Raw genomic sequence first — 24,648 nt, forward strand, 5'->3', positions numbered from 1 at the left:
CCACCCAGGCGCCCCTATTTTTATTTTTGAGAGAGAGAGAGAGCAGGGGAGGGTCAGAGATAGAGGGAGGCACAGAATCTGAAGCAGGCTCCAGGCTCTGAGCTGTCAGCACACCGACTGTAGCGGGACTCGAATCCACCAATCCTGAGATCATGACTTGGGCCGAAGTCGGACGCTTATCGACTGAGCCACCCAGGCGCCCAAATACTTTGAAATATTTTTATGATTTTTCACAAATTTAAAAATCCTTGGTCTATGTCAAACAGCTTTCTTCCTGTTTTCCCAATTTACTCTTCTACATTAGATTACCTATTTCATTTCTGAGAGAGAAAGCACAGGTGGGAGAGGGGCCGAGAGGGAAAGAGGGAATCCCAAGCAGGCTACACACTCACTGCCAACGCAAAGCCCTATGCTGGCTCCAACCCACAAACCATGAGATTATGCCCTGATTAAGTCCGATGCTTAAGGACTGAGCCACCCAGGTTCCAGCCCGCTGCTGCTGTTACATTGTTTAAGAACAGTCACCATGGATGCGGCGTGAACAATGGGATGGGGGCAGGGTGGTGGGGAGGCGGGGACCAGGTTAGGAATTACTAGTCCTCTAATTCAGATGTGTTGGAGCCCTGCAACCTTGCAACCAAGCTATGCGCAGACTATCTGGAAGCTTATTAGGAAGGGCAGAACCTCATGTCCCAGCCCAGATCGATCTAATTTGAATCTGCCTCTTAATAAGCTCTCCAGAGGATTCCTATGCCATTGAAGTGTGGGAAGCACAGATGGAGACTGGTGGTTTCAAACTGCCGCACACTAGAATCACCTGGGGAGCTCTAAAACATTCCAATGCTCAGGGCACACCCCATAGCAATTAAATCATTCTCAGCAAGTGGGACCAAAAACCAAAACCTCTCCAAGCGATCCCAAATGCAGTCAAAAAGAAAACTTTTGTCTAGGGATGTAGCGTTGAAGAAAATAATGGTTAGTGGGGATCAGGTGGCTGAGGAACAGGCACCGAAGGTAAACCTACTCTGCACCATACAGCTCCGCTCTACGTTTTGGGTTTTGCACAAGTAACAAGCAGCGGTCTTGTGACAGAAGCAAAAACCATGGGAAGGCCTGATGTTGCGCACTCCTCAATTAAGAGTAATCAGCACGCCGTGGAAGGAAGCTGGCCGCAAACCCAGAAGAACGCCCGAACCCGGCCGGACCGCGTACGCGCCCCGCCCACCTCCCCCAGCTACTCCCGCAACCTCCTGCGCATCAGGATACGACGTGGGGCGCATGCGCGCTCGCCGCCGCGGCCAGGGTCGGTGTTCGGTGACGTCAGAACACCTCCCGGGTACCAGCTCCCAGCCCGGGCCCCCGACTCCCGCGCCGGCCGGGCGGGGGCGGGGCGTCGGGATAGCTGAGCTATCCCGTCAGACCGCGCCAGTTTGAATGAAAGCTCAAGATGGCGGCGGCCGGGGCCGAGGCGCGAGGAGGTGAGGGCTGGAGAGCGGCGACCCTCACTATCCCTCGTTCTCCAGGCAAACTCCCGAGGCCGGGAAAGCGGGGCCGCGACCCGCGGGCTCTCCAGAGCGCGACGCGGCGAGACGCCGCCTCCCGCCCTGCTAACCCCTTGGCCCTCAGAGGCGCGCCGCGGGCTTCACCTATCCCCCGGCCCCTGACCCTTCTCGCGGCCCGGCCCGCCCGCTCCCCGCAGTCTCCTGCGCCCCGCTCCCGCGGGGCCCGGCCCGCGCGCCCTGCTCTGAGGTCGGCTCTCTCTAGCTCCGCGGACGTCCGGCGGACTCCGTGGCCCGACCCCCGCTGCCCGTTGGGCCCGAGGCCCCTCCCCGCCTGGTCGCCGTGTGGAGGTATTCGAGCGGCCGCCGCGGCTCCCGGTAATCCCCGGGGCGGGGGGCGGGGGGCTCGAGGCCTGCCGGCACGCGTGTGGTTTCCTCCTTTGTGGTGGTTTGGGCGGGACGTTTTGGGTTCCAGCTGGCCTTTTAACTGTAAGCGGGAAGTACCCAGTGGTGTAAATATGACCTCGGTAGCAGAAGGGAGAAAAGGATTTGGGGCTGAAGTGTGAACGCTAAGGAAACGGGAGAGCGTACGCCCCAGATTGGACGCACTAATAGGGTAAATTTCCCGTCGGAGAATATGCCCCAGTAAGTGGGTATTTGAAGACGTAGCCTCTGGCTTACGGTAATTGTTAGACCCTCCCGGTAACTTGCGTGTTATTGACGTGGACGCCAGGGAATTAGGTCCCGAGCGTGTGTGGGTTTGTGTGCGCGCGCGTGCGTGTCGCGCGCGTGTCTCAAGGACTGGAAATTTCAAAGCATTCTAGAATGTGAAGGTGTTTTCCAGCCCTTCTCCTCTCCTTCTTAGATTATCAACTAATTGCGTCCCAACTTTTCTTCCACTAAGGATTAGTGTGAATCTGGTGTAAGGTTTTTGTAGTGGTAATGTAATGTTAAATCTTGCAAATGAATTATTTTCTACATTATCATAGAAAATAGAATTGTTACCAGGGATTGCGATTTTTTTATGTACCAGGGTTTTTGTTTGTTTCCCGAGAATAGCATTTATGTAGAGTTGTCTTGAATTCTCAAGTTACTCAAACTAGATAAAAATGGTAGGAACGGCCGACATACACACCTTGGGTCGATACCCAACTGGAACCTCCGTTGCACGTGATCAGTATAATGAGGTTAACTTTACACAAAACTCCCCGAAGTTTTTTTTTTTTTTAATGGAAGACTTTTAAGTGGTGATTTCCGTTATACCGCTCTTCTATCCCCAAACCGCCACTCCGCAGCAAGCAATCTCTCCGCCAGTTTTTGGGGGGGAGAAAATACCTTTCATTTTCTTGGTTTCGAATTACGAATCTTTTGTAGGAAATGGGGTGGCGGAAATCCTGCTTCCAGGTTTCTGACCATGAAGCCCCTGTGTGAGTTGGGGAGGGTAAGGGAAGGATATGGTAAGAGCAGCTGTGTTCTCTCTTCCTTGGAAATTACCTCAAAACAAAAGGTTATCACAACTACCTTGGAGAGCTACCAAGGAAAGCTTGAGTCTGTTGATAGATTTTGTTTGGTTAATTCCGATTTCCTCCAACCCTCACATTTTTTTCAGTGCATCTGAAATCTGGAAAGGTGGCAATCTCATGTGGCTGGGGAGAGAACCCTCGATTCTTTCTAGTGCTTACCATAACACTAGCCATAAAACCAAGTTTATTGTATATTTCTAAACATCCACATGTGTTAACATATTTTATATGCCGGATGGTAGCGTCCTATTTACATAAATTTCAGAGTAAAATCTTAAGCACATTTAGTTACTGTCTTCTATAAGGTTGATTATGAGTGTGTCTGATTTTCTTTTTAAGCTGGTATATGGATTATGTAAATTGAATACTCTGTTTTCTAAACCTTGGCTTTAAAAACAATACAGGGAATGAATATGAAAATATATTCCCCATTATTTATTATAATCTAGGGCTTGTTTACCTTGGTAATAATACATTACAGCAGAGGCAAAGTAATAAATAGAGTTAAAATTTCATGCAGCTTTCCAGAATAAGAAAAGTAGATAGAACATGTGATACATGAGTATATGACTATAGAACTATATCTCAATTAGATTTCAGTTCTTATTGTCCAGCTAAGAGAAAGGGGAAAAGTTCTTTTTAACAACTTATAAGACTTTTAAAATCTATTTAAGATATTTTTAATAACAATAAGTTTGTCTTTAGGATCTACATTTTGTTAAAACAGCAATTATATTATACATAGAATACAGTGGAAAAGTCAAAAACATTCTCTCTGTTGTCCTTTGCATCTTTATGTAATTTTAGGAAAAGCAGACCTGAAACGTTTTTGTTCAGGTGGCTTAGGAGAAATTAATTGACATTAGGTAAGCATAGCAGGATAGAGACCCAGGAGAAAACCCAAGAAGACCAATTCACCAAGACAGTTCTTTAATGCTTAACTTTTTTTTCAAGATACATAAATGTTTTCTTATCATACGAATTTTCAGTCCTGTAAAATGGCCAGTTGAAGGGTGGGAATATGGAGGTCTTGAGTTTTTCCTTTTCTTTTTTTGTTTTAATTGAGTAGCTATTTCATTAGTAAAGAATTCTATTTTCTTATTGTAGCTTGGTGTGTGCCTTGCCTAGTTTCACTTGATACTCTTCAGGAATTATGTAGAAAAGAAAAACTCACATGTAAATCGATTGGAATCACCAAAAGGAATCTAAACAATTATGAGGTGGAATACTTGTGTGACTACAAGGTAGTAAAGGTAAGGCAAATATCTAGCCCCTTAAAAGAGACCTAATCAGACTTCAATTCAGTATTTCATATTTCTGTAACATAAAAAGAACCTTAAAAGTAAGCAAAAGCTCTTCTTAATGTTAAAAATTCTAAGCCATAATAAATTAATATGTCCTATCATCTATATTGCCAAATAACATTGAGAGGATTTTGAAGCATTAAATGTTCTTGCATTAGAATATTTTAAGGTGCTTGTATCATTCTACATCCAACTCTTGATTATCTCCGTGTGGATTACCAGAGCAAATATTTTCTCATATTGGCTTTTCCTGTCATACAGTTTGTTCCTGAATCATATTTCCCCACTATCACCTGAAATAAACATAGAAATTCAAACCAATTTTAGTGCTGTTGAATCTCCTCAAAACATCACCATTTGTATGTCCCGTATTGTGTCAAACTCCAGATATTAGTGCGGCTCTGTGGTGTATTTGAATGGCCTGGAGTTCAAAGTCATTTCTAGTCTTGATTGGTACCTTGTGGCTTTGTCAAAGTCATTTCACTTCTGTGGGCCTCACTTGATTCCTGTTTCTCTAAAATGACAAGTCGTTTTCCTAAGAACCTTCTTCAGTCTAAACCTTACAATATATTTTTGAGTAATTCATTTTTCTACAGAGTAGCCTGCTCCCTCTGTAGAACTTTTTTGGTCATTTGTCACTTCTTCCAGACAAATGAATTAGGAATCCTTCTGCATCTTCCATATCGATTCAGTCATTAAATCCGGTTCTTCCTTTGCAACATCCCCCATCTTTTCATATAACTGCCTTTCCCACTCAGTGGGGTTTTATGATCGAGCTTTTCATCTGTGCTCTCAGCAGCCTTCAGCCCAAAAACAGCCCCGTCACCTTCCATCTCACTGTTGAAACAGTGGTCTGACCAGTCTAGCCAGGAGTATCCTATAATCACACGTATTGGTGCCAGTGAAGTTTATTTCTAGTCTAATTCTACTCTGCTTTTTATCTGGTGCTTTCTTTTTCTTTTCTTGTCACCAATTTTTCCAACTTCTGTTACTTTTCTGGACTTCGTAATCTATCTTTCATCTTGATATTCAGCTGCAGACCTCTTCTACCTCAGTTAATCGTTCACTTAAGTGAAAAACAGGATCCTGCAAGTATAAACTCTCAACTTAGCTTCACACAGGTTCTCTGTAACTTTGTTCTTATTGGTTGTTTTTTTGTTTTTTTTTTGTTTTTTGGGTTTTTTAGTCCTCTCCATCCCCTTTAGGACTTGGCTTAATCTGTGATGTTCTTTTGTATTTCCTCCCTCTTTTCTCTTAGTAAACTCTTTTTCCGCTGACGTCTCTGAATCAGTAAAACCTATTCAGGTCTTCACCAACCTCTCTTTGGCCTTGTGTTCCTACTCAAGCATTTCCTGTCTTTGCTTCTACTTCATTTTTCCATTAACTTTTATTTATTTATTTAATTTAAAATTGTTTAACATTTTTTTATTAATAGTTTATTGCCAAGTTGGTTTCCATGTAACACCCAGTGCTCTTCCCCACAGGTGCCCCCCTCCATGACCATTGCTCCCTTCCCCCCTCCCTCTTCAGCCCTCAGTTTGTTCTCAGCATTCAAAGGTCTCTCATGATTTGCCTCACTCCCTCTCCCCAACTCTTTTCCCCCTCTTTCCCCTTCCCATGGTCTGTTAGGTTTCTCCTGTTAGACCTATGAGTGACAACGTGGTATCTGTCCTCTGCCTGACTTATTTCGCTTAGCATGGACTCCCTCTAGGTCCATCCATTTTGCTACAAATGGCCAGATTTCATTCTTTCTCATTGCCATGTAGTATTCCATTGTATATATAGGTGTATATATACACCACACCTTTTTTTAGTAATAGTTTATTGTCAATACCATGTCTTCTTGATCCATTTTTATTTACTATTGAGAGACAGAGACAGAGCATGATCATGGGAGGGGCAGAGAGAAGGAGAGACACAGAATCTGAAGGAGGCTCCAGGCTCTGAGCTGTCAGCACAGAGCCTGATGTGGGGCTGGAACTCACAAACCGTGAGATCATGACCTGAGCCAAAGTCAGACACTTAACCGACTGAGCCACCCGGGCACCCCTTCCATTAACTCTTAAAAACAGCTTTGTTGAGATGTAATTCACATAGAATACAATTTATTAATTTAAAGTATATGATTCACAGTTTAGCATGCTCTCAGAATTCTTCTGAAGTTGACTATAGTGATGGTTGCATATTTTCATTACCCTGAAAAGGAACACCACACTGCTCAGCAGTCACTGCCTAAACCTTCCCAGCCTCCTTTCCCTACTAGCCCTGACCCACCACTCATCTACTTTCTGCCTCTGTAGATTACCTATTTGGGCAATTCATGTAAATAAAACCTTACAATATGTATGTGGTTCTTTGTAATCGGTTTCTTTAACTTGGCACGGTGTTTTCGAGGTTTGTCCATGTTAAAACATCTATCAATACACCATTCCTTTTTATTGCCAAATATTCTATTATAGGACTATATCACTTTTTGCTTATCTATTGATCACTTAGACATTTTGGTTGTTTTTGTTTGGGTGTTATAAATAATATTATGAATGTTTATGTAGTTTTTTGCGTGGACGTGTTTTCATTTCTCTTGGATATATACCTAGGAGTTGAATTGTTGAGTCATACAGTTTCTCTGTGATTAACCATTTGAGGAACTCCCAAACTTTTCCAGAGGGACAGACAGCACCATTTTACATTCCAACTCGCAATGTTATAAGTGTTTGAATTTCTCTACTTCCTCACCAACATATGTTATTTTCTGACCCTTTCGATTGTTGCCATCCTAGTGAGTATGGAATAGTACCTCCTTGTGATTTTGATTTGCATTTCTCTCATGGCTAAGGATGCTGAACATCATTAGTCATTTGTATATCTTTGGAGAACTGTCTATTCAGAGCCTTTGCCCATTTTAAAATATTGGGTTGGTTTCTTTTTTCTTATTGAGTTGTCATAGTTCTTTACATATGCCAGACAGTTCCTCATGAGATATACAGTGTGTAAATATTTTCTCCTGGGAATTGTCTCTTCACTACTCTGTAACTTTTTTAACCGACCTTAGTCTGATTTATGCCCCTATCAGTGACTGCCTAATTGCCAATATGAGGACCTCAAATCTTGCTCTCCTTCTTAGCAAAATCTAACACTGTTGCCCTTCATTTCTTCTTTGAAATTCTCTTGTTCATGGAGAGACTGCCTAGGTTCATGCTCTGGCTCTACCATTTATTAATTGAGTGACCTTCAGCAAATTACTTACCCTCCCTGTCTTTCCGTTTCTTCACCTGTAAAATGAGGATAGTTATGGTACCCATTTTGTAGGGTTATGATTAGCATTAAATTAATTGATGTAGGGGCTCCTGGGCGGCTGTCGATTAAGCGTCTGGCTTCAGCTCAGGTCATGATCTCATGGCTCGTGGGTTCAAACCCCGCATTGGGCTCTGTGCTGACAGCTCAGAGCCTGGAGCCTGTCTTCGGATTCTGTGTCTCCTCCTCTCTCTCTGACCCTCCCCTGCTCTCTCTGTCTCTCAAAAATGAACATTAAAAAAAAACATTTTTTTAATGAGTTGATGTAGATAAATCCTTACAACAGAGACTGACCTATCATGTTCATATTGGAGAAGTGTTTTCTGTCATTGTTGTTCACCTCTGTCTCCACTTCTATTTCCACCTGTTTTTTCTTATTACTCTTTATGAATCTCCTTGTTGTCTCTTGTCTGTCCTTTCTCTGAAATGTAGATAATCTCTACAGCTCAGTCTTTGGCCCTCTTCTCACCTTGAAGTGGCTCTGTAGATGGCTTCTTTCCCAGTGCTTTCTACTTCTGTCTGTTTGGCTCATGATTCCCATATCTTTGTGAGGCATTGACTTCTTTATGGACTTCATTTCAAAGTGGACACTGTACAGGTGCCCAAATTCAATATGTTCAAAACTGTACCAATTTTCCTCCCTCAAATCCATACCCTGAGCTAGGGTTCCCTATCTAGATTAACAAAACCTGAATACTTCCAGTTACCTAAATTTGTAATTTTACACATTTTTAATTCTTCCCTCCTACCTACCCTCATCAGATTATATTATGTCTATTTGTCTTTTCCTGTTCACCTGTACTTTCACAGAGCTAGTTACCTAGGGATCTATACTTCAATTGAAGGAACTACCATTATTCTTAACAGGATTCTCTTAGGGTTGTGGTTAGATTTTGGATAGTTTTTGCACTTTAGTTTCTCCTTTGCCCTTCTCAAACGCAGTTCTGGTTGTTTGAGGTAGGGCCTCGCTTTAGACCTTTGAATGACTTGTCTACCAATCTAAGCTGTGACCCTTTAAACTAAGCTTCTTTATTATCTGCCAACCAACTGCCTTTCCAGCTTCATCTCTTGTCACATATCCTACTTTCTATCTATGCTGGAATATTCATAAACTCTTTGATTTAGCTGAGATTTACTGAGCACCTACTATGAGCTGGGCACTCTTCTAAGCATTGGGAACATAGCTTATATTCCAATTCCTTGAACACATTATGCACCCTTGTGCCCTTTTGCTATTCTCATCTTGTTCCCTTTTTGGAATACCATTGTTTCCCTTCTCTCCTTGACAAAATTCTCTCTGGCCTACAAGATTCAGTTGAAAGGTTACCACCTATTACTGAGTCTTTTGCCATGTCCCTAAAATTAATTGCTTTATATTGAGGATTTAGAAAGCACTGTTCTTGTTATTATTCTATAATTCGACACATTTTATGGCTTGGTTTCATACCATCTGCACTAAATTGTCAATTATGTCTTACTGTAGTCTGTAGTACACAGTGGGTATTAAGTTAGTGGCTAGTGAATTGAACTGACTATTAATTACAGTAGTGGTTTCTCCACTCCTCACAATCACCAGTAGACTAGACCCTCTTAGCTTCCTGCTTCTATTATAGCAGCAGTCTGTTGACTAATAGCTCCTGTATCATCTTTCTGTAGTCTCAGTAAAAATTTGAGTTTCTTCTGTGTATCAGGTACTATATTAGGCACTGGGAAAAATAAAAGATTAATCAGAAACTGTCTCTCCTCTTGAGGAACTCACAGCCTACTGGAAAAGATGGATAAGTAAACCATTGCAATGTATAATAAGTGCAGTGGCAGACTTTATTACATATCTGTGGGAGGTGCCCCTAGCCTAGGCCACAGGAGGCTTCCCAGAAGGGATATCCCACTGGGGCCTGAAAAGACAGGTACTATATCATGGTTTTTGTACAGAGAACTCCAGTGCTAGAATATGGGATTGATAAAGAATGAGAGATGAGTGAAGGAACTTACAGAATTCTGCAGCAATGGGGAGTCATATGAAAGGTTTTAAAAAGAAGGATACAATCAGGTACATAATTCAGAGAACTTTCTGCAATGAGGAACGTAGGAGGGGAACGACACGCACACTTAAACAAAATGAAAAGCTGTTACAGTAATCTAGGCAAGAAATAATGGTGCTTAAACCAAAGTAGTAATAATGAAGATGAAGACAGTAGGTAGTTTTTTTTTATTATCATAATCATGGTTATAAAATGTACAAGTGTGGTTGAGTGGTCAGAGGATTGGGTAGGGATCCAGCAGTGTGGGATCCACATCTATGAAAACATGAGTTTCTGACTTGTGGTGGTGTAGATAATACTGCTTACCAAGACCTAGAAATGTATGAGGATTAGGATAAGAAGGCTAGATTGGGTTTGGAGAAGAAGGTTGAAAAGATCTAAGTGGAAGATAATCAATAGATAGTTGGAAATGTGGCCCCAGGTCCGGAGGGAGAACTGGAAACATAGATCTTGAAGTAATTGGCAAAAAGATGGCATTTGAAGCTCTCGGAATGGATATGGTTACCCACTGATTAATTTAACAGATATTTCTGGCCATCTACCATGTCATATGCTAGATACTAGGGATCTCAGCAATGAATGACATAGAGAGAGGTATGATCCCTGGTACATGTAGTTTATCTTTTAGTGAGGATAGAAAACCCTTAAATAAAGTTGTATGACATACTTATAGTTGAGGTAAGTCCTAATGTAATGGAAGAGTCTAACTTATAGAGAAACTAGGCAGCTGTCCATGAGGAATGTTGTTTAAACTCCGTGCTAAAGGATGAAAAGATAAATAGGGAAAAGTCTGGAGGGAGAAGAGAGCGTGACTTCTTCAACGAATAGAAAGTATGAGTGGAACATAGTCAGCAAGAGTGATTGAAAGAAGGCTAGAAGGATGGGTAGGACCTGGAAAGTACAGCTCCCTGCAGCCCAAGGAAAGAATTTGGACTTCAGGGCAAAAGGGAAACATTGAGTAGTTTTGAGCAGAGGAGTGACTTGATGCAGTGGATGTGTTGAAGATAGTATTCTGGTTGATGTGCCATGAGTGGTTTGAAAGTGGTTGGAGGGACTGCAGTAATTCAAACAAAGAAAATGTGAGAAGAGAACAAGGACTGAGGAGTAGTTGGGGCGGGGGAGGTAGGGGAGTTTCATGGGAAGAGATTTCAGAGAAGCGGAGACAAACTGGCAAGAAAGTTAAGAGGAAAACCAGAAGAATAGAGTATGAAGCCTAAAGGGAGAGTTAATGTTTGCAAACTAGAAAAGAGACCAGTGGGTCAAAGAAGAACCATAAAGTACCCACTGGACTGAGCAATGAAAGGTCAGTGATGCCCTCAGAGCAGTGTCTGTGTGTGGATAGAAGCCTAAATAGAATGAATTAAAGAATAAATTGGAGGTGAGAAAGTAGGGTCAAGCAGTATGCACAACTCTAAAGAATTCTAGCTTTGAAGGAAGGGATAAGAGCTGTGTAGGTTTTAAGGGTGTTCATAATTTTGTTTTTCATTAAATCTCAATAGGTAATGTATGCATGCGATTTTAAAAACTGGATGTTATACAAGTTGAATGTTCTTCTACTGAAATCTTCCACACTTGTGACCTTAGTCTCCCTTCTCTCAACTAGTAATTTATCACGTTTTTGAGATTCCTTACATATTCTAGCATTTGTATCTCAAAGGAGGTTTAGTTTCATTTTGCTTTTAAAAATGCAAGGGGAAGCTTTAAAAAATAACTGCAGGAGGTTTAAATGCTGGGAAGAATGAGTAGCGGGAGAGACTGCAGAGGCGGAAAGGTGGGGTGACTGATGGAAGGAGTGTGTCTCTTCTCTTGTCTCTGCAGCCCCCCTTTTTCTAGTGGTGTGGCCAGGAGAGGGCGCAAATGAGAGAGTATCTGTTTTCTCTCTGCATTAGGAACAGAGAGGTGTGTTGCTACTGGAAATAATGGGAGAGGTAGTGGGATAGTGACCTTGAACAAGGTGGAGGAGTCTGGTAGGCAGCTCCGGAGAACCGCATGAGTGCTCACTGGAGGAACAATAGGTCTGTTACTATTCTGAGTTTGTGTCAGGGTCCAGTTCAGCCATAGTAATAGTGCTGTTTGCTGCACCATGTTCTTGCCATGTTACCCTTTGATACAGAACAATTTGAGGCAAAACCGAATACTCTTTGTTAACATAGTTAGCTCATCAGTGAAGAATTCAGAACCAGCCTGCACATTGGTAAGGCTTCTCCCTCAACAAGCATAGATTAAGAAGGAAGTATTACCAAAGCTTTGACTTCATAAAGTATCCAGGTAGTTCTTTGTCTCAAGAACCACCACTACACTGCATGGCACATGCTGACAGAATTTTCCACATTGACCATTAAATTAACATTCCTACAAGATTGATTCACTTAGATTGGTTTGTTAAGAACAGGAATAACATAGAAATCATTTGACTAAAACCCATATTTTAGAATTCAGGAAAACAGAGCTCCAAGACTGGACTTTTCCAGTGTCATATTGCTCGCTGGTGTCCGTCTTGGACCACTAACCCAGGTCTCAGAATTGCTACTTGGTCAATTACTGATGTGAAAATCCAGTGAGTTTCCATGGGACACTAGTGTTTTTATAATTAGACTCAGGCTATTCTACCACTAAATTAAATATGGTAATTTCAAAACTTGCAGAAGAAAGTAATGGGAAGATAGCTTTTGTTTTTTTGTCCTCCCATGTATACATTTTTTCCCCCACATATACATTTTTTAAGTTTTTGTGCTTTCTGCCACTTATTGGCTATAGATAGTGATGACAGAACAAATATTCAAAAACCATGAATTACTACCCAGGTTACATTTAGCAGCTTTTATTTTATTTCTTTTAAAGATTCATATATATTTACTGTTGTGGTTTTTTTTATATTGCATACATATTGATAGTCCTATTTTTTGTTATGCATTCAGAAACAATCAGAGCTTAAGATACAGCAAACAGTGTTGCTTGGTTCTGTGGCTATGAAGAAGAAATGGGAACACAAGGGGTTGATTGGCAATGATTGGTTCTCCTTGGGCAAGAGAGGAAGGAAAGCCTTATTGGGCAGGGGCAGGAGGACATTTAAGCTGACTTCTAAAGATAAGTAGGTTTTTCTACACATAAAAAATGAGACCAGAATAAGTTCATTATGGAAATGGAAAAGGCCATTGTAATCAGAACTTTGTGAACAAAACAGAAAGAGGTGAAGAGGACTGACTGGCAGGTTCAAGTACTAGCAGCAGTTCAGTATGGCTAGAGGGTGGTGTGTAAATGGGGTTATAATGGAAGACTGTGTCAGAGAGGTATCAGGGACTCAATCAAGAATGATCTTTTTTGTTATAATAGGAAGTGTGAACTTCATTCTTTAGGCCTTGGAGGAGTCATTAAAATTTTTAAGGAAGAAAGTAACAGAATGACTGGTACTGTGGATTTCTTATTTTTGTAAGAAAACTTGACTTTAGTAAAGATAAATTGGGATGTTGCCAATCAGGAGATTAATGTAATAATCCCAGCAAGAATTGAAGGCCTTAGGTAACTAGAGCTATGGTAAAGGAACAAAGTATGTGAAGAAACTTGATGATGGATTGAGAAGAATCTAGATTGAGCTCCTAGTTTGTAACTTGTGTGACTAGGTAGATGGTAAGATTACCCTTGATGAGAAAAAGAACAAAAAATCCATTTTGGAAGGACAGTGGTGAATTCCATGGAAATAGATGGATTTAAGAAGCTGTTGGGCATCCACTGAGGCTGTTGGGTGTATGGAGGTGCAGGTAAAATTTTGGAAGTTGTTAGCATGTAATTAAAACTGTTGGAGTGATGAAATTGCCCAGAGAACATTTAGAGTAATGATTCTTAACCGTAATCTGGAATCCAGATTTCCTCAATTATCCAAAATATTGCATATGTGACTTTGTTAGGGGAAGGTCCATAGCCTTCTTCAGATTTTCAAAAGGGATAAACACTTATTTGATGTGAAAAGGGACCAAGGACAGCTGCAAGTATCTCCACTACATGATGCATTGGGACAGTTATCTTATTAGAAAAGAAGGCAGAAAAGGAACAATAGTGAAAAGAGAAATGTATCAAAGCCTAAGTCAAGTAACATGAAGGCTGTAGAGTCATTGGCTTGGCAATTAGGAGACTGGAAAATTGTTCCTAATAAACAAGATGGAATCCAATGTATTTGTATGTAATGAAGCTCACCACAGAAACACCATGTTTTCTAAGAACTGTAAAAACCATTGGCCTACAAAAAAGTTCAATTGCCTCCATCAAATATTCAAGGCTAAAATTTGCTCTTGCCCTGCCATTACAGTTTAATCTCTCACTTCAATATTCTGAATTTTAAATCTAGCCAAATCCATCTCTTTACTGCTTTCTGGATACTTCATACAAATCTTAGCTCCAAGCTTTACTGGTGTTTTTCATCCTGTCTGCCCTGTTTCTTACCCAACAAATCCTATCAGTCTTTTACAGTTTAGATCAGTTTGCTCTGTGCTCTTTTCTGGCTATATTGATTTCCCTCTTTATATTCTAGTGGTAGTTATTGTCTTGTTTGGGCATTTAAAATTATACTGCCTTGCATTTGCTACTTATTTTACATGTTGCCTTCTTTTCCCAGTGAGATTTTACTCCTAAAGGCTAGCATTACCTTACATCTCATCACACCCCCTGGTGGCTGAACTTTCATGTACTTATTTTAAATTCTAATATACTTGAATGAACTTAACCTAAGCCAAACTTGGTGGGGGGAAATGTCTTTAAGAAAAAATTCATATGATGTATTCTAAATTATATAGGAGTGATTTATGTATCATTTTTACAACTGTACTCCATTTCTATGGGTAATCAAGAGTTGATTGCTTGTCAGAATAAGATACTGATACAATATATGAGGCTTATGAATTTTTGGGCTTTTATTTGGAACTTCTTAGGGTATTGAATTAAACTTGTTAAGCCATACATACTAATTTTTTGTATAAAATTTATCAGTTTTTCTAAATGGAAATAGCTTTTTTGGATTGAAAAGTGAACTATACTTATTAAAATAAGTCTATGAAGTAGAAATAAAATATTACTGAAATTTCTCTATTTGCCAGATGCATTCATGTTTTATAAACATCTTTACCATCTATAAGTAGGTACCAATGTGATTAACATACAAAACTTAGTCACTGACCGTGCATCTGGCTCATTATCATACAATATATTACTTTGGAAGCCAACTAAGGTGGCATGGTGTTACTAGTTTCACAGAATGATGATTGAGCTTAATCTAAATCTGATTTGAAGCCAGTGTTTCTGTTTCTTTCATTATTTGCTGACAACTTCCAGTGTTACAGTAGGAAAAAGTGTAGCAGAAAAAAAAGAGGCCCAGAATTGCATTACTTTATTCTGGAGTCAGAAAAATTAAAAGCTCTCCTAATTAATAAGGAAAATAGATATATTAGTTACTGCCACGTGGATCCCATTATTGTCGAGCAGATATCTGCTAACATAAATCCTAAATTGTAAAAGTTACCTGACAGGAGGAAGAAATCTGTGTTATGCTTAGCCAGTTTAAGTGTTAGTCAGTAACACTTAAATATATGTCTGAGCTTTTCTTTTTTCCCTGAAATCACAGTATATATTGCCATGAAAGTACAGTTTGTGTGCATATCCTCACACTTTAACCACATTTTTCAAGCAGGTGAAGCGTCTTTTAACCATTTTTATAAGAAGGAAAGTTCTTTTAATTTACAAGCAGTATTGCTTATCGAGTAGAATATAATAAAACATTGAGATGACTCAGAGCAGAGAAAATACGCTTACTCACTGGCTAAGTGATTTGCTTCAGCAAAGCTGCCTCAGTGCTCCTCGCCCCACATGGTGCCTCAGTAACATTTCCTAAACCATCCGGGTTATTTGGCATTAATAACTTATGGATAGTAAAACAACAGTCACGTGCATTTGTACTTTATAGTAAAACCTTTGTTAAAATTTTCAGGGAAAGCAGATATATTCCAATTACGCTTCTAATCCATATCTATGATTTAAAATAATTTAAAACGAGAATGCAATTTAATCACTTTCATATTTAGAGTGTGGACATATTCATATGTCACAAAGGACATACGAAAGGAACAGAAAAAAATTAAAGGACTTTAGAACTTTTTTATTTTTATTTTTTATTTTATTTTTGAGAGAGAGAGAGAGCGCGCGTGAGAGACTGCAAGTTGGGGAGGGGCACAGGGAGAGAGAATCTTGAGCTGGCTCTGTCTGGCATGGAGCCAGATGGTGAGGCTCCATCCCACCCCTGGGATCATAACCTGAGCTGAAATCAAGAGTCGGATGCTTAACCAATTGAGCCACCCAGGCACCCCTAGAATTTTTTTTATTATGCACACTTGACTACCTTTCTTAAGAGAAACTTAACATGGCATTCCCCAATTTTAAGGAAAGAAAACATAGTCAAGGCACTGGGGTGAGAAGGCAAAATTCTGGTACCATGGTGGCTACAACAGCATTCTGAGGGATAAATCAAAATATTTGCTCTTTGGTGGCTTCAGTGCCTGCTACCTTATCCAATCATGGGTGAGTCTAAATAAGGTAAGAATTCTCTGGAATTTTGATGTCCAATAAAAACCATATAAGCTATATATATATGTAATTTAAAATTTTCTAATAACCACATTAAGTAAAATGAAACAGGTGAGATTGCGCACCTGGCTGGCTCAGGCTGTAAAGCATAGGACTCTTGATCTCAGGATTGTGAGTTTGAGCCCCACATTGGCCATGGAGATTACTATAAATATAAATAAATAAATCTTTTTAAAAATAATATATTTAATGTAATAAAACGAAAATATTTCAGTGTGTAATCAGTATTTGTCACATGTGAAGAAATGTTTTACTTTTTTGTGTATGTGTTTAATGTTTGTAATTCATTGTGTATTACACTTAAAGCCCATCTCAGTTTGGGCCTACCACATTTCAGGTGCTCAGTCGCTACATGCAGCTAGGAATGACTGTATTGGACATCGTGTCCCTAGAACATTGAAGGGATGTGCGCCCATGATACCGAGAAATAGAACTTGCCTTATATCGTTAGGTAACTTGCCTTCAATCCAGTGTAAAATATTAAAATTACCTACCTCAGGGGATACCTACATAAGTGCCGGCCAAATAATGCCTAACATAAGTCATAAATTATTAGTTTCAGACTCCCTATTTCTGTGATCAAGATAAATACATTTTTGGTTTAACAATCACTGTTCAGTAAAATATGCATGAGTTTCAGTACTTTTGTCTTCAGGTGTAATTCTTTTACCTTTGCTCAAACATACTGTGCCAGAACTAAATTCTGTACATATTTTATATAATGCAAAGAAAAAATGTTTTTATATTTTTATACTTTATAGTTCATCTAGAAACCTCTGACTCTTCATACATTCTGAACCTTATTAAGAATAATAACAGCTGCCTTAAGTCTTTAAGATAGTAAATTATTTTAATTGGGACTGTCATCTAATTTCAATTTTCTTTTATATTTTAAGGATATGGAATATTACCTTGTAAAATGGAAAGGATGGCCAGATTCTACAAATACTTGGGAACCTTTGCAAAATCTCAAGTGCCCATTACTCCTCCAGCAGTTTTCTAATGACAAGCATAATTATTTATCTCAGGTAAAGAAAGGCAAAGCAATAAAAGACAATAACAAAGCTTTGAAACCTGCAATTGCCGAATACATTGTAAAGAAGGCTAAACAGAGGCTAGCTCTGCAGAGATGGCAAGACGAACTCAACAGAAGGAAGAATCATAAAGGAATGATATTTGTGGAAAATACTGTTGACTTAGAGGGCCCACCTTCAGACTTCTACTACATTAATGAATACAAACCAGCTCCCGGAATCAGCTTAGTCAATGAAGCTACCTTTGGTTGTTCGTGTACAGATTGCTTCTTTGAGAAATGTTGTCCTGCTGAAGCTGGAGTTCTTTTGGCTTATAATAAAAACCAACAAATTAAAATCCCACCTGGTACCCCCATTTATGAATGCAACTCGAGGTGTCAGTGTGGACCCGATTGTCCCAATAGGATTGTACAAAAAGGCACCCAGTATTCACTTTGCATCTTTCGAACTAGCAATGGCTGTGGCTGGGGTGTAAAAACCCTTGTGAAGATTAAAAGAATGAGTTTTGTCATGGAATATGTTGGGGAGGTATGTCCAATTTAAAACAAATAACTGTGTGAGGTTTATGCTTTTTAAAAAGTTAATATTTTACAGCAGTAACAAATATTGGTACATATTTATATTATTATTTGCAAGTATGTAGACATTACCAGCTTCAGAGAAAGGTTTCATGGGCATAGTTAGAAATATAAAATTGAATATGAACAAAAAAAACCAAATATAATGGCAAATGAAATAGTCCTCTTTCAACAAACACCCATTTGTAGTCATTGAAACTGGCATTTGTAAAATATAGCAGCTAGTAGGACATAAAAGTTCTAAGAAGAAATCAGATCTAAACACGTGTTGACTTTGAAACTTTTAGACTGTGATTCATTTGCTTACATATGGTTAACTGTAGCTGAGAGAACTCAATACTGTATGCACATGAGAGGTACTGAAGAGTAGACCAGTGCTTTCTGAGTGTTACACATTACATAAAACCATTTATTGTGTCCATGAAAAAATCAAATTCTTTGTAGCTTAGCTAGAGACTGTTCTCTAAATTACCAATGACTGAGCAAATTTATGTATTTATTTTTTAACTTGTATTTTTTAGAGAGCGTGCACAACCAGCGGGGAGAGAGAGAAACCAAACAGGCTCCATGCTCAGCGCAGAGCCCGATGTGGGGCTCTATCCCATAACCCTGAGATCATGACCCAAGCTGAAATCAAGATCCTCAACTAAATGAGCCACCTATTCGCCCCCAAGCAAATTTCTTTTTTTACATATAATGTTTATGTACAAAAAGTATTTACCATGTACCACATACTAATCTAAGCACCTTGTGTTTTAACTCAAACTCCTTAATTCTTTGAGTAACTCTGAGGTTGCAGTGCTATCTCCATTCTTTTTTTTTTTTAATTTTTTAAATGTTTTATTTATTTTTGATACAGAGGCAGAGCATGAAAGTGGGAGGGGCAGAGAGAGAAGGAGACACAGAACCGGAAGCAGGCTCCAGGCTCTGAGCTAGCTGTCAGCACAGAGCCTGATGCAGGGCTCGAACCCACGAACATGAGATCTGACCTGAGCCGAAGTCGGAGGCTTAACTGACTGAGCCACCCAGGCGCCCGTCTCCATTCTTATCAATGAGGATACAGACACAGAAATTCAGCAAGATCCCACTGTAATGAAGAGGAGCCAGGAATCAAAACCAAGGCTCCACATGAGTGCACTTTGCTGCTGTCTACACTTGCTCAAACTGAGTGTGTATTAAGCTGTGACTAGAAAAATACACGTGTGACCGCATGTTTTGGGCTCTCAAATCTCACATTTTAGAAGTTATGTGGAGGGGCGCCTGGGTGGCTCAGTCATTTAAGCATCCGACTTGGCTCAGGTTGTGATCTTGCAATTCATGGGTTCAAGCCCTGTGTCAGGCTCTGTGCTGTTAGCCTGGAGCCTGCTTCAGATTCTTTGTCTCCCTCTCTCTGCCCCTTCCCCACTTGTGTGCACATAGGCACTCACCCTCACTCGCTCGCTCTCTCTCTCTCTCTCTCAAAATATGAATAAGCATTTTTTTTAATGTAAAAGTTATATGGAATTAGGTCACATAAAATTACCTATATTCATCTAGAATTCTGAGATTAAACTTCAGCTGTGATTTGACCCTTAAGTTTCTAGACAATGGCAGATTATCATAAATCACTATTCAGGATACTAGATCTTATATGATCAGACTCTTCTCTGTTTGGGCTTACTGAATGCAGGAATTGAATCTGGTTGACACAATGAATTGCTTTAAGACATTTTTGGTTTCTTAAACTGAGCACCTGGTAAAGCTGTGTTCTTAGAATAGAACTGTAGAGGCTGGTTTTGACCCACAGAATTTCATGGAAACAACCTAGTCTCCAAAACTAACTTTGCAGACAGTTGACTGCAGAGTTAACCTACCTTCTTTCCTGTATTTGTAACAGATTCCCACTTTGTAGCTGCACAGATGAGTTACAGAAAAAATAAGCTTTTAGAGCATTTTTACTGTAAATTTTGTCCTTTACGTTCCAGGTCCATCTTACAGAAAGCTGTATGTGGGCAGCTTTTTGAACATGTGAATAAATGAGAATGGACATACTGTCTCTACTTGTTGATTGTGGGCCGTCCTGATTCCTGTCTGAGCAGCCGTGATTGTCCTGCACTCACTCTCCCCTTCGGTTCTCACGTCTTTCCATCTGTTTTGTTTTGATGACACATATGTTTCTAACTTTTTAAACCTTTGGAGGCACTAAAACAATAATGATTTATGGATGAGTGTTTCTTTAGTTCAACAATAGCTATATAATATACTGTAGTTTTTTTCTTTTTAGGTAATCACCAGTGAGGAAGCCGAAAGGCGCGGGCAGTTATACGACAACAAAGGAATCACCTATCTCTTTGATCTGGATTATGAATCTGATGAATTCACAGTGGATGCAGCCCGATATGGAAATGTCTCTCATTTTGTGAATCACAGTGTAAGTGTTAAAGAATAGACAGGACTAATTAGCATTGTTTTTAATGCTTTTCCATAGTTGAGTAATAATTATCTTTATATGACTTATCCTTTAATATTTCCCAAGTATTTTAATACAGAGGTCTCTTTGGTTAGGTTATGGTATTATTGGCATATTATGAAAATCGATCAAGGTACCAGTCAAATACCATGCATTTTGCAAGAGTATTTACGTATGTTCATTTCATCTTTCCAGAACTTTTTTTTGTTGTTGTTTATTTATGATTAAGACAGAAACAGAGCATGAGTGGAGGGAGGGGCCGAGAGAGAGGGAGACACAGAATCTGAAACAGGCTCCAGGCTCTGAGCCATCAGCACAGAGCCCAACGCAGGGCCCGAACCCATGAACCGTGAGATCAATACCTGAGCCGAAGACGGACGCTTAACTGACTGAGCCACCCAGGCGCCCCAACAACTCCAGAACTCTTTTAAGTTAGGTATTATCTTCACGTAAAAGAAAAGTTAACAGGAATTACAGGGTAGAAAGGTTAAGAATTACATACAGCTGTAGAGGTTTCTTACAGAAGTTAACACAGCTGAATTTTAGAATATGCAGCTAAAGATAGCTGTATTTTCTTAAAATGTAAATGTGTTAACATTTTTACAGAATTTAAGAATTCATAGAGTATTGATGTATTAAGGACTGTTTTTCTAAATTACAAGTTAGTATTTTAAATTCCAATTTGAAAAGAATTTTGAATATAGCTAGAATCCTAACTCTATGATTTTATACTTATAAAAACTATTTCCAAAAAAGAAGGGAGATGAATAGTTACTGGGTACCTATTAAGTGCCAATGGGTAAAATAGTATTAGACTTGTGAGATTGATGTTACCTCCATTTTACAGATTACAAGGAAACTGTGTCTCCAGAGGGGAGGTATATGGCTGACCATATAAGGAACTGTAGACCATGCTAAGCTTTTGATGGATTTTATACCAAGAAACTAGTTTATGTTTAGTAGTGAAATGTCAGAGACCTTCTGACTCCCTTGTTAAGATTTACTTATTAAACTTGTACTTTAATTTTTTCCTTAGTAATACATTTGAAATACTCTCAAAATAGATGTATCCTATTGAAGGACACTTAAACAGTGATTTTGATTTTTAGATCTTTCTTCTTGCATAGTCCAGACCTTAATGTAGAATTCTCGAAATATTAAACAATCCCAAACAGAAGTTACAGTAATGAAACCTTCATGGAGTATGAAGCTTGAGTTGTATAATGCTAACTTGACTTTTTAAATATAGTTTTTCTGTTTCTTTATGCCTTACTGAACTATACAGGTGAAATTATAATGTTTTATAGGACTTGCATTATAATTAACCAGAAAAATTAAAAAGTTGAGATCAATGAAACAGGATTGGTGGCAGTGTTAATTGTTGAAGCTGCGGGGTGAATATATGTAGACTTATTATTTTCTCCAGTGTTAATGTATGTCTGAGATTTTCTGCAAGTTAAAACAGTATTTTCAAATTTGCATGCCTCAAAGACCTCCAAACAGTAAACAACTTAATTTCTAATAGAACTTAAAAAATGATAGTCTGGGGAATTAGATATTTCATATGGCATGTAGAAGAGCCTGTCCATGTCATTTTTACTTAAGTGGGTTCTGATGTTCCTTTTTAGTGTGACCCAAATCTTCAGGTGTTTAATGTTTTCATTGATAATCTCGACACTCGTCTTCCCCGAATAGCCTTGTTTTCTACAAGAACCATAAATGCTGGAGAAGAGCTCACTTTTGATTATCAGATGAAAGGTATGGTTTCCAAGTACGGTTTGATTGATGTTCAGTTGTTTGAGTATGAAGAGTCTAATCAGAGTAGTAAAAGACCTTAGATTATCTGAACTAAACTAATATTAAAGAAGAAGAAAAAAATGAGACTATAAGAGTTGGTCTTTTTACTCAAGGTCACAAAGCTAATATGCCAGAGGTAAAACTACAAGCTGCCTAACCTTGGGCTGATTAATGCGCTTTTCTCTATATCACATTGTCACCTGCTTTTTTAATAATTTCCATTAGGAAAGTTTGTTCTACATCTTTTCTCAATACTACTTGTATGTTAAAATTGTAAGGCATACATTCCCGAAAATTTACTAAGAGATGGGTATTCAGAAGATTGAAAAGATTTAAATCACATTTGAACATTATTCCATTTCTACTTGGATTTGGCTTTTTTTAAAAACACTTCAATTTTATTTGCTTTATTGGGACCATATGTTTTTTCTTTCCTTTGTTTTTCTAAGTGTTAATTACAGGTTGTTATTATTTGGCCTGACTGACTCTAGGGCCGTTCAGTAATGTATAAAATTGAATGTGTATCAGATTGTCCCAGTAAGTTTCATTATTTCGCAAAGCTGTTCTCAGAAGCATGGCTAATAGCATATACTTTTATCTCTTACTAGCTCCACACCGTCCTTTCAGGATAATTCATAATTTGTCTCTGAATATTAACATTGCTTTAAAATTCATAGGAAATTTGAACTTCATTCTGAATGGTCTTAATGTTTTCTTGTGTATTTCTTTTTCTGTGTATTCAGGTTCTGGAGATGTATCTTCAGATTCTGTTGACCACAGCCCAGCCAAAAAGAGGGTCAGAACTGTGTGCAAGTGTGGAGCTGTGACTTGCAGAGGTTACCTCAACTGAATTTTCAGGAAACAGAGCTAATGATTGTAGTTTTGTTTTTTTTTTCTAATGTTAATGTTTTAAAAAAGTATTTGGGACCCTTTTCATATTATCAGGATTATATGCTATGTTAATATACAATTCATGTTTCAAACTATTGGCCAAGTGCATTACTGATGCTTCTGAAGGGAAGAACACAGGGTCACAGAGACTAATTTAAAATACATATATTTAGTGATTAGATACCAAACCTGAAAAGAAAACTACTGACAGGTCAGCATTTACATACAGAGGAGGTCTGTGTGAATAGAGAAATGCCTCCTTCAGTGTTTTAAGTGTTAAACTGATAACGTAACAGTCACTAAGATCAACTATTCAACCTGCCATACACCTTGAATTTAGAGAAAGAGTTAATTCAATTTGGGCAGATATATAAGTGCTATTTTTGTTACGTTATCATTCCCATTATTACTCGTATTCAAGAAAAATAGGTGATACTGAATTACACTCTATTTTATACTTTCATTAAAATACTGGGATCTTAATGATAAGAGACATTTAAGGTCTAAAATTAAATGTAAACAAATTTAATTACAGCTTGATTTCATATTTTGAAGCAATCCGGACTGTTACGAGGCATGTGTGTCTGAACCAGTATACTTAAGGATTTTTAATCTTGTAAAAGAATAATCCTCAAAAAGCTCTAAAATTCTGGAACAGATGGCAATTATTCTTCTTTGAAAGGGTGGGGCAGTGGTACCAGGAGGGTTTCTTGGAAGCGCCAGAGTGGGGAAATGAAGCACCTTCAGAGCCCCTCTTAATAACATGAATTGAGAGATCCATGTTGGATATCTGGTCTAAACAGCAACACAAGATGCTGAGTGCATCTGTACCTAACAACAGTGTTCCTACAATACGTGAATGTCATATCTTCTAAATTTCAGGCGGTTTTAACATTTCCACCAAATTTAATTATTTTTGTATTCCCCCGAAGGCTCTTCTTAAAATAATCTATATTTTGAACTGATACTTATTTTTTATACATGAATTTTTTAAATGTGATAAAGCTAAACTTGGCTTGACCAAAGTGTGTATCTGAATTATGAGGACATTTCTTACATGAACCATGAAGACTGAAATGGAATACATTTGGTTTTTGTTTCTGTTTTGTTTTTCTGCATAGTAAAACCTCAGTTGGGAACAACTGTGTTTTCATCTCTGTGATTTGGGGATTTGTAATCATGGTGTCCAACATGAAGGTAAATGCAGCAAATCTAGCTTTCAGTGTTCCTAATTAAGTTTTACCTAAGCTCATCACCCCATTTGTTTACTAACCTAAAATAAGTTTGAGTGAAATTGAATTGACCTCAAGAATGTAGCACATCCAATATCTTTTTAATCCTTAACCCCTTTTTGGGAGAAGCTACACTTTATTCATTATATTGCTACCACATGATTTGCTATTTTATAATGTAGGGTAAATTCTTTACATGTGTGGAGTCTCACAGTGTATTAATATTAACCAAAATCTACAGAAGGTGTCACGGAAAAATACAGTCTTAAAACATTTTTTTATGTTTTTTATTTATTTTTTTGAGAGAGACACAGAATCCGAAGACAGGCTCCAGGCTCTGAGCTAGCTGTCAGCACAGAGTCCAACACAGGGCTCGAA

General features: G+C 38.9%; 1 protein-coding gene across 6 annotated transcripts; it reads left to right on the top strand.

The window, feature by feature from the left end:
- The first annotated feature begins 1,313 nt into the window (after positions 1-1,313).
- On the top strand, positions 1,314-24,177 carry SUV39H2 (suppressor of variegation 3-9 homolog 2). 6 transcript variants are annotated; one of them, XM_029955609.1, is made up of 6 exons: positions 1,314-1,478; positions 1,765-1,877; positions 17,186-17,851; positions 20,165-20,311; positions 21,979-22,108; positions 22,891-24,177. In XM_029955609.1, the coding sequence occupies exons 1-6, from the start codon at positions 1,448-1,450 to the stop codon at positions 22,995-22,997; spliced, it is 1,194 nt and encodes a 397-aa protein (XP_029811469.1). In that variant the 5' UTR covers positions 1,314-1,447; the 3' UTR covers positions 22,998-24,177. The 6 variants fall into 6 exon arrangements, with proteins under 6 accessions (XP_029811469.1, XP_029811468.1, XP_029811473.1 ...); XM_029955608.1 differs by lacking the exon at positions 1,765-1,877 and adding an exon at positions 4,130-4,275; XM_029955613.1 differs by lacking the exon at positions 1,765-1,877 and adding an exon at positions 4,130-4,275 and having other exon boundaries at positions 17,186-17,317.
- The last annotated feature ends 471 nt before the right edge of the window (positions 24,178-24,648 follow it).

Source organism: Suricata suricatta, chromosome 10 (genome assembly GCF_006229205.1).
Source record: "Suricata suricatta isolate VVHF042 chromosome 10, meerkat_22Aug2017_6uvM2_HiC, whole genome shotgun sequence".
In the NCBI taxonomy this organism is placed as follows: domain Eukaryota; kingdom Metazoa; phylum Chordata; class Mammalia; order Carnivora; family Herpestidae; genus Suricata; species Suricata suricatta.